Consider the following 12333-nt stretch of genomic DNA (forward strand, 5'->3'; position numbering starts at 1 on the left):
AGCATAATAGCATATAGTATCAAGATTCTCATTGTATTTTCCATCTTCGTGCGGCTTTATTTTAACTCTATTTCATTTACTTTTACTTTTATTTTATATTTTCTGTATATCTTCGTCCTGGAATAACTCTTTAGACCAGGCTGTCCTTGAACTCTCAGAGATCTGTCTGTCTCTGCCTCCCAGGCATTGGGATTAAAGGCGTGTGCTACCACACCTTGAAGTCACAGAGGTCAATCTCCCTCTGCCTCCCAAGTGTTGGGATTAAAGGTGTGTACTACCACACCCAACTACTCTCTTTCTTCCTTATTTTACTTTTAAGAACTTTAATTTTCAGCCTGTATATATTTTTTAACACACTGTAAATCATTTAAAGTTTTCTTTGTCTTTGAATCTCTCTTTACTGTATATCTCTCTTTTTCTGACCACATGAGTCTTTAATTTACCAAGCAATATCAGTAGGACGAAAGCCGTGGCTTTGACAGCTGGATTCAGCACATTCCTTAGCTTTCCAGCCTCATGGCGGAGATACCAGCTGTAGCCATGTTTATCACAACTCTGTGGCGTTTCAAGGTCTTTGCCAACAAGCAAACTGCAGCATTACATCCACAGACAACAATCAAGTCCTCTCTCTGTAGTCGGCCCTCCTGCCTCAAACAGTCAAGAGTTTGCCCTGGCAGGATGGCCCAGAAAGCCGGCATTTTAAAACAGCACAATTTTTTTCCTGCTATGGCTGAAAACCGAAAAGCATGCCTTCAGCTTTTCACCAACACCGTTTTAAGTGTTTCATGGCAGGACCTCTTAAATGAGCTGCAAGGTTTCACAGCTAAAGCTGAGTCAGGAAGCCTCTCTTAGATGAGAGCGCTTGCTTGCCTCTAGCAAGCAGAGCAGACCCAAGAAATTGCTGCTACCAAGAAAACACGCTTTACTCTATTCTTTCCCAAGCTTTCTCAGGCTTTCTGTGGATGCAGTTATCCACGTGGGCGCCATCTGTAGTATGGGCTGCGGGCCTCTTCCCACAGCCCGGCTCATGGTTGCCTGGCTAGCTTATGCCCCAAAATAACGACACACAAACTCTATTCTTTTAAACACTGCTTGGCCCATTTCTGTTCATGTATGTAGCACCCCAAGGTGCGCTTACCGGGAAGATTCTAGCCTACGTCCATCCTGGGTCAGAGCTTCATCGTGTCTGCTCTGGAGAAGAGAGCATGGCGTCTGTCTCTGAGAGGAGCTGCCTTGCATCTGAGCTCACTTCCTCTTCCTCCCAGCATTCTATTCTGTTTACTCCACCTATCTAAATTCTGCCCTATCAGATGGGCCAAGGCAGTTTCTTTATTAGCCAATTACCTTCCTCCATCACTTTACTCACAGTTGGCTACTCAAAAATGTCACCTCATATACAGATTTAGTGCAAAAGTAAATCCATTACCCATTCATTACTAAGTTAAAAGCAGGACCACAAGGGGTGCACCCACCCACTGAAACGGTGGGTCTGATCTATTGGGAGCTCACCAAGGCCAGCTGGACTGTGACTGAAAAAGCATGGGATAAAACCGGACTCTCTGAACATGGTGGACAATGAGAGCTGACGAGAGGCCAAGGACAATGGCACAGGGTTTTGATCCTACTTCATGTTCTGGCTTTGTGGAAGCCTAGACAGTTTGGATGTTCAACTTCCTAGACCTGGATGGAGTGGGGGAGGACCTTGGACTTTCCACAGGGCAGGGAACCCTGACTGCTCTTGGGGCTGGAGAGGGAGGAGAAGAGGAGTGGGGGGAGGGGGAGAGGGGTGGGAGGAGGGGGAGGGAAATGGGAGGCAGGGAGGAGGCGGAAAATTTTTTTTTTTAATAAAAAAAAATGTAAAGGCAACAAAATCTCTGAACTCTGCAAAAAAAATTCTAATATATAATATTGCTAATTTTTCTGTATTCCATATATGCCCAGCATATTTTGATCGTATTAATTCCCCTTCCCCCATTTTCAAGCACTTATTAATTACGAATCATCAAGCTAAAAATAAAAAATAAAAACCTAGAATTAGTATTAAAATAAATGAAAAATTGACAACACCTCTCTCAGGAATGCATTGTGATTTCCTTTATGCATTAATCACATACCAGTGAGAAGAGACCTGAAAAGCAGATTGGTGGAGTATCCCACTGGACTGAGAGAGTCCAGGCAGCTTCTAAAAGTTCTCACTTAAACCTAAAGAGTAGTTTAGATATTCAAATTGGTTAATATGATTTTCTTTCAAATGCTAGAGATTTTATGTGTGTTGATTATGCACACATGTTTATGTGTAGGCCCTGTTAGTGTGCATGATTGCACGTCCATTATCGTGCACAGAAGATGCTAGGGCCTTTCCTCTATCTCCCTTCACATTTTGAGACAAGGTCTCTCATTTATTGAAGCCCACTACTTTGCTAAGGCTGGCTAGGCAGTAAGCTCCTGGGATGGGTCTATTGTCTTTCCCCAGAGCTGGAGTTACACGTGTCCACCGTCACTCCTAGCTTTAATGTCAGGGCTAGAGATTTGAGCTCACACTGTCTTCGGTTACTATTTTAGTTTTTTTTTTTTTTTTTTTTTTTTTTTTTTGGTTTTTTGAGACAGGGTTTCTCTGTGGTTTTGGAGCCTGTCCTGGAACTAGCTCTTGTAGACCAGGCTGGTCTCGAACTCACAGAGATCCGCCTGCCTCTGCCTCCCAAGTGCTGGGATTAAAGGCGTGCGCCACCACCGCCCGGCACTATTTTAGTTTTAATTTTGTGCATGTGCCTACATGTGAGTGTGTAGTTGTGAGTTTGATTACTCTTGGAGGCCAGAAAACGATATTAGAATCCCTGGAGCAGGAGTCAGAAGCAGTTGTGAGCTACTGATGTGGGTGCAGGGAACTAAACTCAGGTCGTCTGTCTGCAGGGGTAGTCCTTGTTCTTAACCACTGAACCATCTCTTCAACCTCTGAAAAAAAGTTCTTTTGTTTTTGCAGGTGCTCTAAGTCACGGGGCCATCTCCCCAGGACCCTGATTAACATAATTTTAACATACAACATGTTTCCCAAAGAAAGGAAACTTCCTAGCTGCCTGGTCTATTGTGCACCTGTGAATCTACATATGGAAAGCATTAGAGTTGAGATAAAGTCCACTAATATTAACTGGAAATCATTCGTTATAATACCATAATAAAATGAACAGTTGCCAAAGCAATTTAGCATTTTTTATTGACTGAAATGAAAGACATTTTCTGAAATGCTGCAATTACCATCTCAAGGCTTCAGAAAGACTAAGATATCAGCATTAACTAAAACAGGGGATTACAATGTAAAACAATGCAAAATGAGGCACAGATAAGAATTTTATATTATCTTTAGGTTACCAGTACATATTTAATGTAATACTTCTAAACACAATTTGGAAAAAAAAGAAAGAGAAACAAACTCAGCACTTCATAATTCAGACCAACAGACAATGGAACAAAAAAGGCCACCAAATATTCATGTCACAAAATACTCTCTCACTACAACAACAACAAAAAAATCATGCCTGATGAGTAATTCAGATTTGAAATTAAAGGATCAAACACCTTGCCAGTAAAGTAACATTTAAAAATTATTATATATTGCACTTCATTTGCAAATCCTAATTTCTTGGAAGGTTTCAAAATACACATTGCTAATATTTTAAACACATCCTTCCTTCTACTTCAGAAGTAAGTTACATATTTGCATATTCCAACGTTGAATTTCAGCCTGATGTTTTGGCTAGACAGGCGTGTTTTGCAAAGCACAGGCATTAGCAACACTGTGGCAAGGGGAATCAGTCAAACCGAGACGCATCTGCAGGAGGTGGGTTGAGTGCGGGTCTCCTCAGTTTGGCAGATCCACATTCTGAAGGATGAGAGCCACGCGGCTTGGAATGTACACCTGTCAACACAATCACATCGTTGTAATTGGAAGAAATGCTGAACATGCTGTCATAGCATCACAGTGACAGAAACACCATGCAGTTTCGCATAGGATTAAGGTTACAGTGAAGGCTCAAGGATTAAGGTTATGCCATCAGAAGGCTCAAGCAATCGAAAGCTATTACAACAGTCACCACTAGAGGGCTGCATAGTATTTACAAAAGATGAAGTTCCTCACAGGAATGATGTAAGGGACTCTCTCCTAAACCACTTCGCTATTAGGTGATGCAGAAGGGCTGCCCGTATTTCACAAGGTGGTGATTAGAAAAATAAACGCAACAACCGGGTACTCAAAAGAACATTGCTTTTCACTAAGACAATATGCAATCGTGCCATTTCTTAAAAATTTAAGAAAAACTAGAATGCAACATAAGGGATACTAAGTGTATCAGAACTTGTCTCAAAGTAACCCAATTTTAAAAAGAAAGAGATGGGGATAGGGAGGAGAGAGGGAAGGAGGGAGGGAAAGAGAGAGAGAAAGAGAGAGAGAGAGAGGAGGAGGAGGAGGAGGAGGAGGGGGAGGGGGAGGGGGAGGAGGGGGAGGTCGAGTAGGGGGAGGAGGAGGAGGACAAAAAAACAAAATAAAGACCCCGCCTTTGAGATGGCCCCTTAGAACCTTCGAAGCTCCTCTGCTTTGTGCAGTCTTAGCTCAGTCCCTGTCTCTCACCACCTCCATCACAGTCTCCTGCTGCAGGAATCTGTATGTTCCTCTCGGTCTTGTCTAGAATATATTTTATGTTCTGAACTCTTTGCTCGGCTGGTTCTTACAGCCCTCAGACCTTAATAACCCTTAGACCCTGGCCAGGTTTTCCCAGGATAATCGCAGATACAGAATGTTCTCCACTCCAGCAGCCATTTAGCGCCTCCAGAGTCCTTCATATAATTTGTGATTTTTTTTTGTTTTAGTTTTGTTTTGTTTTTTTTTTTTTTTTTTTTTTATCTTTTTCAGATATCTATTTTTCCTACAGGACCAGGAGCTTTATAGAAGCAGGGGTTAACTACTATCTCCTAATTCCTCACACCTATCGGTGCTAACAGGAAAGGAGGGCACCAGTAATGGCTGCACAAAAGAACAGGTAACTAGTGGAGGAACAGCAGTGGGCTGCTATGTTCATGCTTCCCAAAGCCCTCTAATACAGCTACTCATAAAACAAGCTGTATAAAATTAATAACCAATGAACTGTGTGACCTGACTTATCCCATATACACTGAAGTACTAGCGATGTAAATAATAAAAATAATATTATAGATTACTGAAGTCATTGTGAGACTTCTCTCCATGTCTTGGTTAATTATTTTACCATTCAGTCATTTTATCTCTACGTGAACACTTGTCTGAGAGTTTTTAAAAAACGTCTTTTTATAGTTTATAACCAAAATTAAAACCACAAAAATGATTTTATAAGAAAATTTAAAATGTCAAATGTACCTTAAGTTTGCAACTGGCCTCACTATATTTTAAGATATCTTACAGTAAATAATTTCAACAATGTATTTTCCATACAAAAGAAGCAAGACAGACCTACGGAACTGGCTAGTTTTAAATATTAAAGCATAGTCCATTTTATAAGATGAGTTGAGGGAGGGATGGAGAAGGAGAGGAATGAAAGAGATATATTGATAGACGGGTCATTATGGGTTATGAGGTTAGGGAGAAACCTTTTGCCAGTGAATCTTCCAGGAATCCACAAGGAAGACCCTGGCTAAGACTCCTAGCAATAGTGATGAGAGCACCTGAGCCAGTCTTCCCCTGTAATCAGATGAGTGACTACCCTAATTGTCATCACAGAACCTTCAGCCAGTAACTGACGGAAGCCAATGTAGAGTTCCACAGCCAAGCACTGGGCCGAGTTCTGCGATTCCAGTTCAAGAGAGGGAAGAGGAATTATATGAGCAAACGAGGTCAAGATCATGACAGAGAAATCTACGAAGACTGCTGATCTGAGCTTGTGGGAGCTCATGGACTCTAGACCAACAGCTAGGGAGCCTGCATGGGACCAACCTAGGCCCTCTATATCTGGGAGACATATGTGTAGCTAGGTCTATATGTGGGATCCCTAACTGTGGGACCAGGACCAGTCCCTGGTGCATGAGCTGGCTTTTGAAACTTATTCTCTATGGTAGGATGCCTTGCTCAGCCTTGATACAGGCAGGGAGGACTTGTTCCTTACATGTAACAGTGATTTGGAAAGTATTATTCATCTGATAAAATTGTCACAAACGATAACAGCCATTATTTTGTTTGTTGTCACAATCTGATTTGCAATCAAGTATTTTAGAAAAAGATAAATATTCATCCCTGTATGAGATGTGGAGAAATCAAGTATTACCTATAATTTATACATTGTCTTAATGTCTATTGATTTTTAAACCCTATTAGAATTTAGCTACTACTGTAACTCATTTCATCCAAAAAGTGTATTCTTTTTGATTAAGACACAGATATTAAGGTAAGATGTAGGAAATTGTTTCAGCAAAGGGAAACTGAAGGTATCTATGAGGAAAGGAGGATTGTCTGCTCCGTGGATCCAGAAAGATCAATTCAAAGAACTGTGAACTTCTACAGTGAAGCCACAGACAAAAGAAACAGATCAAAGCAAAAGAGAAGAAACAAAAGGGACCAATAGCCAGGAAAGTTCATTTCCTTTTTCAAACATCCTAAGCACAGTTTTAGATAGCATTCTGTCCCTCTGAGGGGCAAACATCTAAGAGGTTACCCATGTGTTATGATTGCTGTTACTGAGTTTGACTAATAGGTAAGATAGGAGGTTCTGCCATGAACCACCTTAAATCAAAGACCAATCTAAATTTCTATCTAGCTCTAGAAATCAGACACAAACATTTCACATTCTTCTCCCTCAAAATCTCTCTGAGAAGATAGTGTCCCATAATACCAGCCACAGGAAACCACGCAGTTCATGTCTTCTGAAGAAGTGGCAATGAGACACATTAATCAGACTGGGGACAAATAATGATTGGTCCGTCTCAGTGTACAGCACAGTGATACATCAGAAGAGGTTCACTCAATCTCTTATTTGGATTCCAGGCAATTACAGTAGCTACTGCTTGATTCATATCTTCATAGTGATTTATCGATGGAATATAATTAACAACTATGATTTCTAAAAAGGCACCTTCCTTTGGAACCTTTGATATTTCAGCGAGCTCAAATTTAAGAATTGAAGACAAGAGAATCTAAGAAGCTCAAGTTTGCAATACATGCATTGGCTTTTCCATTTTGACATTAAATGATTAAAAATGTTCTGAGAATTCTCATCCAACAATGCTGACCATTTTATGCAAGGAAATTTATGACCCCAATTCTAGTCACACTGACAGACTTCAACACTATTTCTTCAAAACTCTTCAGCTGGCAGTCACTCGATATCTTTGACAGGAATGTTGTGTAATCATGGTATTTTTGCTGCACCGTTAATGACCACATGTGTTTCTGTTGCGCTGAAGCCGCTGTGCTCTAAGCAGCATAGTTTTGTTTTTCCCACATAAAGCGATTTTTCTCCATTCTGGCTATTCACAAATTTTTGAGTCTTATTCTTTATTGAGTTTCTTTGTATGTAAATCAATTTTCTTGGTGGTTCGGAAAAGACTACCAATTATACTAAAGGCTGAAGATAATCAGTGCTAATCCTTAGGATGAGATCATTAAAAACATGAACAAATTTTGGGTCTCTAAAACTTACTGCATAAATACTAGCTCTGTAACTCTCATCTCCCTATTTACATTCCAAAAGGGTTTTGATCTGTATGGCAAGAGGAGAGACACACACACAAGCAGATTTAAACATAAATGTGTAAGTATGTTTAAATATAACTAACATCTTGGTATACACATTCAGAAAAAATTTAGTATGTATGTTATAGACCATATGTACTGTAAAACACATCTGATTAGACATTCAGCCTTACTCATATTACAGTGAGGGCCACATAAAGAACAAATGTGACAATGTAATACATGTCTATGAAGTTTATTGTCTAGCCATAGTCATACTGACCTAAATTAAAGCAAATAGCATTGAAATCATTGATTGTCAAATGCATGTTAATCATCAGCTATTTTGACTATTCATAAAGATTTAACTACTACAGTAACCATTAGCGTGGCTCAAAACTCCGTGACCACATAGTGATCCATGATGTCAGCCAGCCTCTGTTATTCTTCTTTATGATCATAAAAGAGTTGTGAAATTAATTACATAATTTTTGGAAACATGGTGTCTAACACTTGCAATGATAACATTTGAAAATGTAGGCATAATGATGCACAGGGAATTTTAAAAATATATTAGAAAGTGTGCTAAATTTAACATCGTCCCATTCACATATATACTGGTAGGGCAAAAATACTCTTCACTGAAAAGTAGACTAGTCCTTTTAATAGTGGTTTTCCTTTTTCAAAGTGACAGTTAAGGTAACTTTATTTTTCATATACATATATGATTTTACAAAGTGTGTGTTAAGAGTTAGGAGAAAAGTAATATATATATTAGTATTTTAATTAATTTATGTTCATTCATTTATTTCCTATACACTAATATATATAGGGCATACTAATTTAAAAATATTAAGAAAACTAAACTCTAAGAAATATACATATACATATATTAGTATTTTAATTAATTTATATTCATTCATTTATTTCCTATACATTAATATAGATAGGACATACTAATTTAAAAATGTTAAGAAAACTAAACTCTAAGAATTGAGTGCTTTTTTCCTAAAATAAGTAAATACTTCTATAGACAGTGGCAAAGATATATTCCAAATGTTAAATTGTATTTTCTGTATTTATAGATGAGGGACAATAGAAATTACACCTTTGCAAGATTCCCCCATTTAAACGAAAACCCTTGTGACTCCCCACATTTAGAATAGACACAAATACACTACTTGTTGGGAAGGAGCTGACAATGTAATTAAGGCCAAGCCTCTTGCTTTGGTAATATCTTCCTCACTGCCATGACCTTGGTCGCTGTAAGGAAGCATATTTCTGTGGTCTTGTAGCTCCCATGCTCTCCTTTAAGTTGGGAAATTTGAATTTACGAGCCAGAGAAGGGAAAGGGAATCTATTCACCCAACATGTGCCAATTAACACAGAGGTTAACACACCAGTTCCTACGTCAGAACACACAATGCAGAGAGTGATTACCCTATAATGGAGCTCCCCCAGACCATCAGCACGGCAGACTAGGGGAGTTCAGCCCTATTAGGTCAGTAGTTGTGGGGTGCCCTCACTTTCCAAATGTGTTTAGGTGGTTTTGTGAATCTAGTTTCATGGTCTTGAGTAAGGAATCACCGGCAGCTCCCAGGCAGTGCCTGCTGATGCCGCAGGATGCAGGTATATTTTAAGATTCCTCTGAGCTGTGTTTGCTGCTGTCTTTGAAAACAGATTTGACACTTACTCAGCAGATCCCTGGATTATTGAGCTTGCACATTAAGCTTTAGCAAATGCTGTGAACCGGTTATGACGGGCAGATTTCATGGAAGAGGGAAAGTTGTAGCCACTCTTCCTTTTATGACTTGGGGAGCTCAGGACTCAGAAGTCACTTAGTGTTGATTATGAGTCATAGAGCACCCAGGGAAATTGTCACAGTGCACCCAGGGACATTGTCATAGTGCACCCAGGGACACTGTCACAGTGTACCCAGGGACACTGTCACAGTGCGCCCAGGGACACTGTCACAGAGCACCCAGGGACATTGTCATAGTGCACCCAGGGAAATTGTCACAGTGCACCCAGGGACATTGTCATAGTGCACCCAGGGAAATTGTCACAGTGCACCCAGGGACACTGTCACAGTGCACCCAGGGACATTGTCAAGAACTGGACTGGAATTCAGCACTCACTAATCCATTTAAGAAGGACTTTCACTGTAATGAGGCAACCCTGTGACAGATGTTTTGTTCACATCATTTTCTATTCCCCGTCCTTTACCCTAATTGCCTAACAGAATTGTCAAGAAAGAACTTGTTTTTGTGTGTGTTTGTGTGTGTGTGTGTGTGTGTATTTCCTCTTGGGCTCCCTTTTAGCCTCTTTCTCTGCCCCTGAGCACTGTAGATGGACACTTTCTAAGTATCTGAACTCTGACACTAGACACTGCTCTGAGGAAGGGAGGCTCCCCAAGCCCTCGCTGACTGAGGTGGATCACAGCTGCAGTGTGCATAGTCCTTAGACTTTGCTTCTGTGCATGTGTATATTACTGAGACCAAGGGGGAAGGAGCAGTCTTCATTCCACCTGCTGATTTAGAAGCTGTGTTCCAGGTCTGTGAGATCCTTTTAAATAGAGCTTAAAACATAACCTGATTGTCACAACTCCTGGCTTGTTGACTGGTTTTAACCATGTCAGAATATTTTTCTCCTAAAAAACTGAACAGTTTTCAAAATCTTTTCTATATACAGCAAAGAGTTGGAGCACATCTCAATGGAAGTAACTTCCTGCCGCTTGGGTTTGTAACCAAGCACCCTCAAGACACTTAGTGCCTTTGAAATGTTCAAGATAAGAAAAAGACACCCATGACATAACATTTGAACACATGACCAGAAGGATCATAAAGCTTGGCCCTGTTAATGGGCTGTGCTTCCTAAGAGTCTTTTGCCTTAGAGCGGCTAGTCCTATACACCCTCATTTACAGATGAGGGAAAGAGCTACGCACAGCAAGTGAATTTACTCGAGTCTTAAAGCCAACAAGTGGCACACAGAGCACTGGATTCCAGGTCTCTTCCATGACATTTTGTCATCATTTCACTCTCGCAACAGAACCTCTATATAGAAGAACTCTGTTGAGATATTGAAACCTTTGGCAATTTTATCTACAAAAGAAGTTGGCTAAATCTTTCAAACTCCTCCTGTCAAATTTGAGTGGATAATGTTCAGTTTTACTGTGGCAAGCTGCAGCTTCTTGGGTTCCTCGCTGAGCTGAATCATCTTGCTAAAGCCTTCAGGAGTATTTTAACTTTTTGGTTATCCCACATCTTCTGGGTAACTGTCTCGCTCACTTATGGATCTATTATCAATCGCATTGCACATGCCACACCTGAATGCCCTGACAAGCTACAGCTGTAGCTCTTCAGAAGTGGCTAGTACCCACATGAGCTCTCTCTCTTAGCCAGGTGGACCCTGCTTCTGTACCCACCTACACCTACATCAGAGCTATTAAGACACACTCATACACAAATAAGACCTGCAGCTGAGTCTGTCTAGCCACTGTGCTTACATCGCTCCTCAGTTGTCATTGTTGTGGTCTTTTCATTTATTTTAGGATTAATCCACTCTTTGCATAATATAGTACTTTACTATATGAAAGACTTGTTCAAGTGGTAGGGTATAGTATAAAAATGGAATTCAAGGGTACCACAAAGACGTTAATGCTCAACTTTGGAACTTTTAAGAAAGTGAACAAATTTATAAAATCTGCTGACTTGATATGATATATCCACATATTTGTTAGATATTTCCTGATGTCATGAAGGGAAGAGAATATCTCTCATAGTGAAGGAGAATTATGGATACCTGAGAGATACAGAGAGAGAGAGAGAGAGAGAGAGAGAGAGAGAGAGAGAGAGAGAGAGAGAGAGAGAGAGAGAGAGAGAGAGAGGAAATGGCAAGGCAGGCACCTGATCACCCAGGCAAAGAAGATATGATTTATATGCAACCTAAGCCTACCATATGGGCAAAAATTATTAAGATAAGAATCCTTTGCTATTTAAAATGCTGCCAAACTTTACATCTTCTAAGAACTGATACAATATTTGAAGGCGTCACCCTATCACCTATTTGAACTCTGTAGTATAACAAAACTTATAAAATCAAAACCATTTCTCAATTACATGAATAATCCAGAGATTTCAAAACTACAAAGAATCTAGGCCTTGACTGACTAGATGACAGAAAAGATATACATCTTTATTTCTTCAAGATGTTTTAAGTTAAAAATCGTTAAACAGGTAATAATGTAGAAATTCCTAAAAAAAGAATGCAAACTTCCCCCTCAAGCCTATAGAAATAACTTAAATCCTATCAATATTCAAGTTTTTTCCAATTGTACCCAAATATCCTTCAGTATTAGGTTTCCTAAGACCAGTGTCTCTCAACACATTTTCTGTCTTCCCTGTCTTTGAGCCCCTGCTCCATGTTACCATTTAATGAGTTGTTATTTTGAACAAAACTATAACTATAAAAAACAAAGAATTAAGTTAAATATAATGAAAACACCTTACTTACCAAGAGAGAATAGGGACGACCATTATGTTCAAAAGCCTCAGCAAAGTAGTCAGTATTGTGGTCCAGTCTCTGGTGTCCTCCATATTCCGGGGCATCTGAATCTAGTACTATTTTGAATGTGCAAACATTAAGG

The 12333-nt window shown here is 39.8% G+C and overlaps 1 protein-coding gene across 1 annotated transcript in view; it reads right to left on the reverse strand.

The window, feature by feature from the left end:
• Positions 1-3193: 3193 nt before the first annotated feature.
• Gbe1 (1,4-alpha-glucan branching enzyme 1) overlaps positions 3194-12333 on the reverse strand; it is a 239138-nt gene continuing 229998 nt past the window's right edge. Inside the window, exons 15-16 of the mRNA XM_057765932.1 lie at positions 12201-12316; positions 3194-3913 (exon numbers count right to left, since the gene is read on the reverse strand). Of these exons, the coding sequence (XP_057621915.1) occupies positions 3857-3913; positions 12201-12316 (173 nt within the window). The 3' untranslated portion in view covers positions 3194-3856. The remainder of the gene's footprint in view (positions 3914-12200; positions 12317-12333) is intronic.

Source organism: Chionomys nivalis, chromosome 3 (genome assembly GCF_950005125.1).
Source record: "Chionomys nivalis chromosome 3, mChiNiv1.1, whole genome shotgun sequence".
Lineage (NCBI taxonomy): Eukaryota > Metazoa > Chordata > Mammalia > Rodentia > Cricetidae > Chionomys > Chionomys nivalis.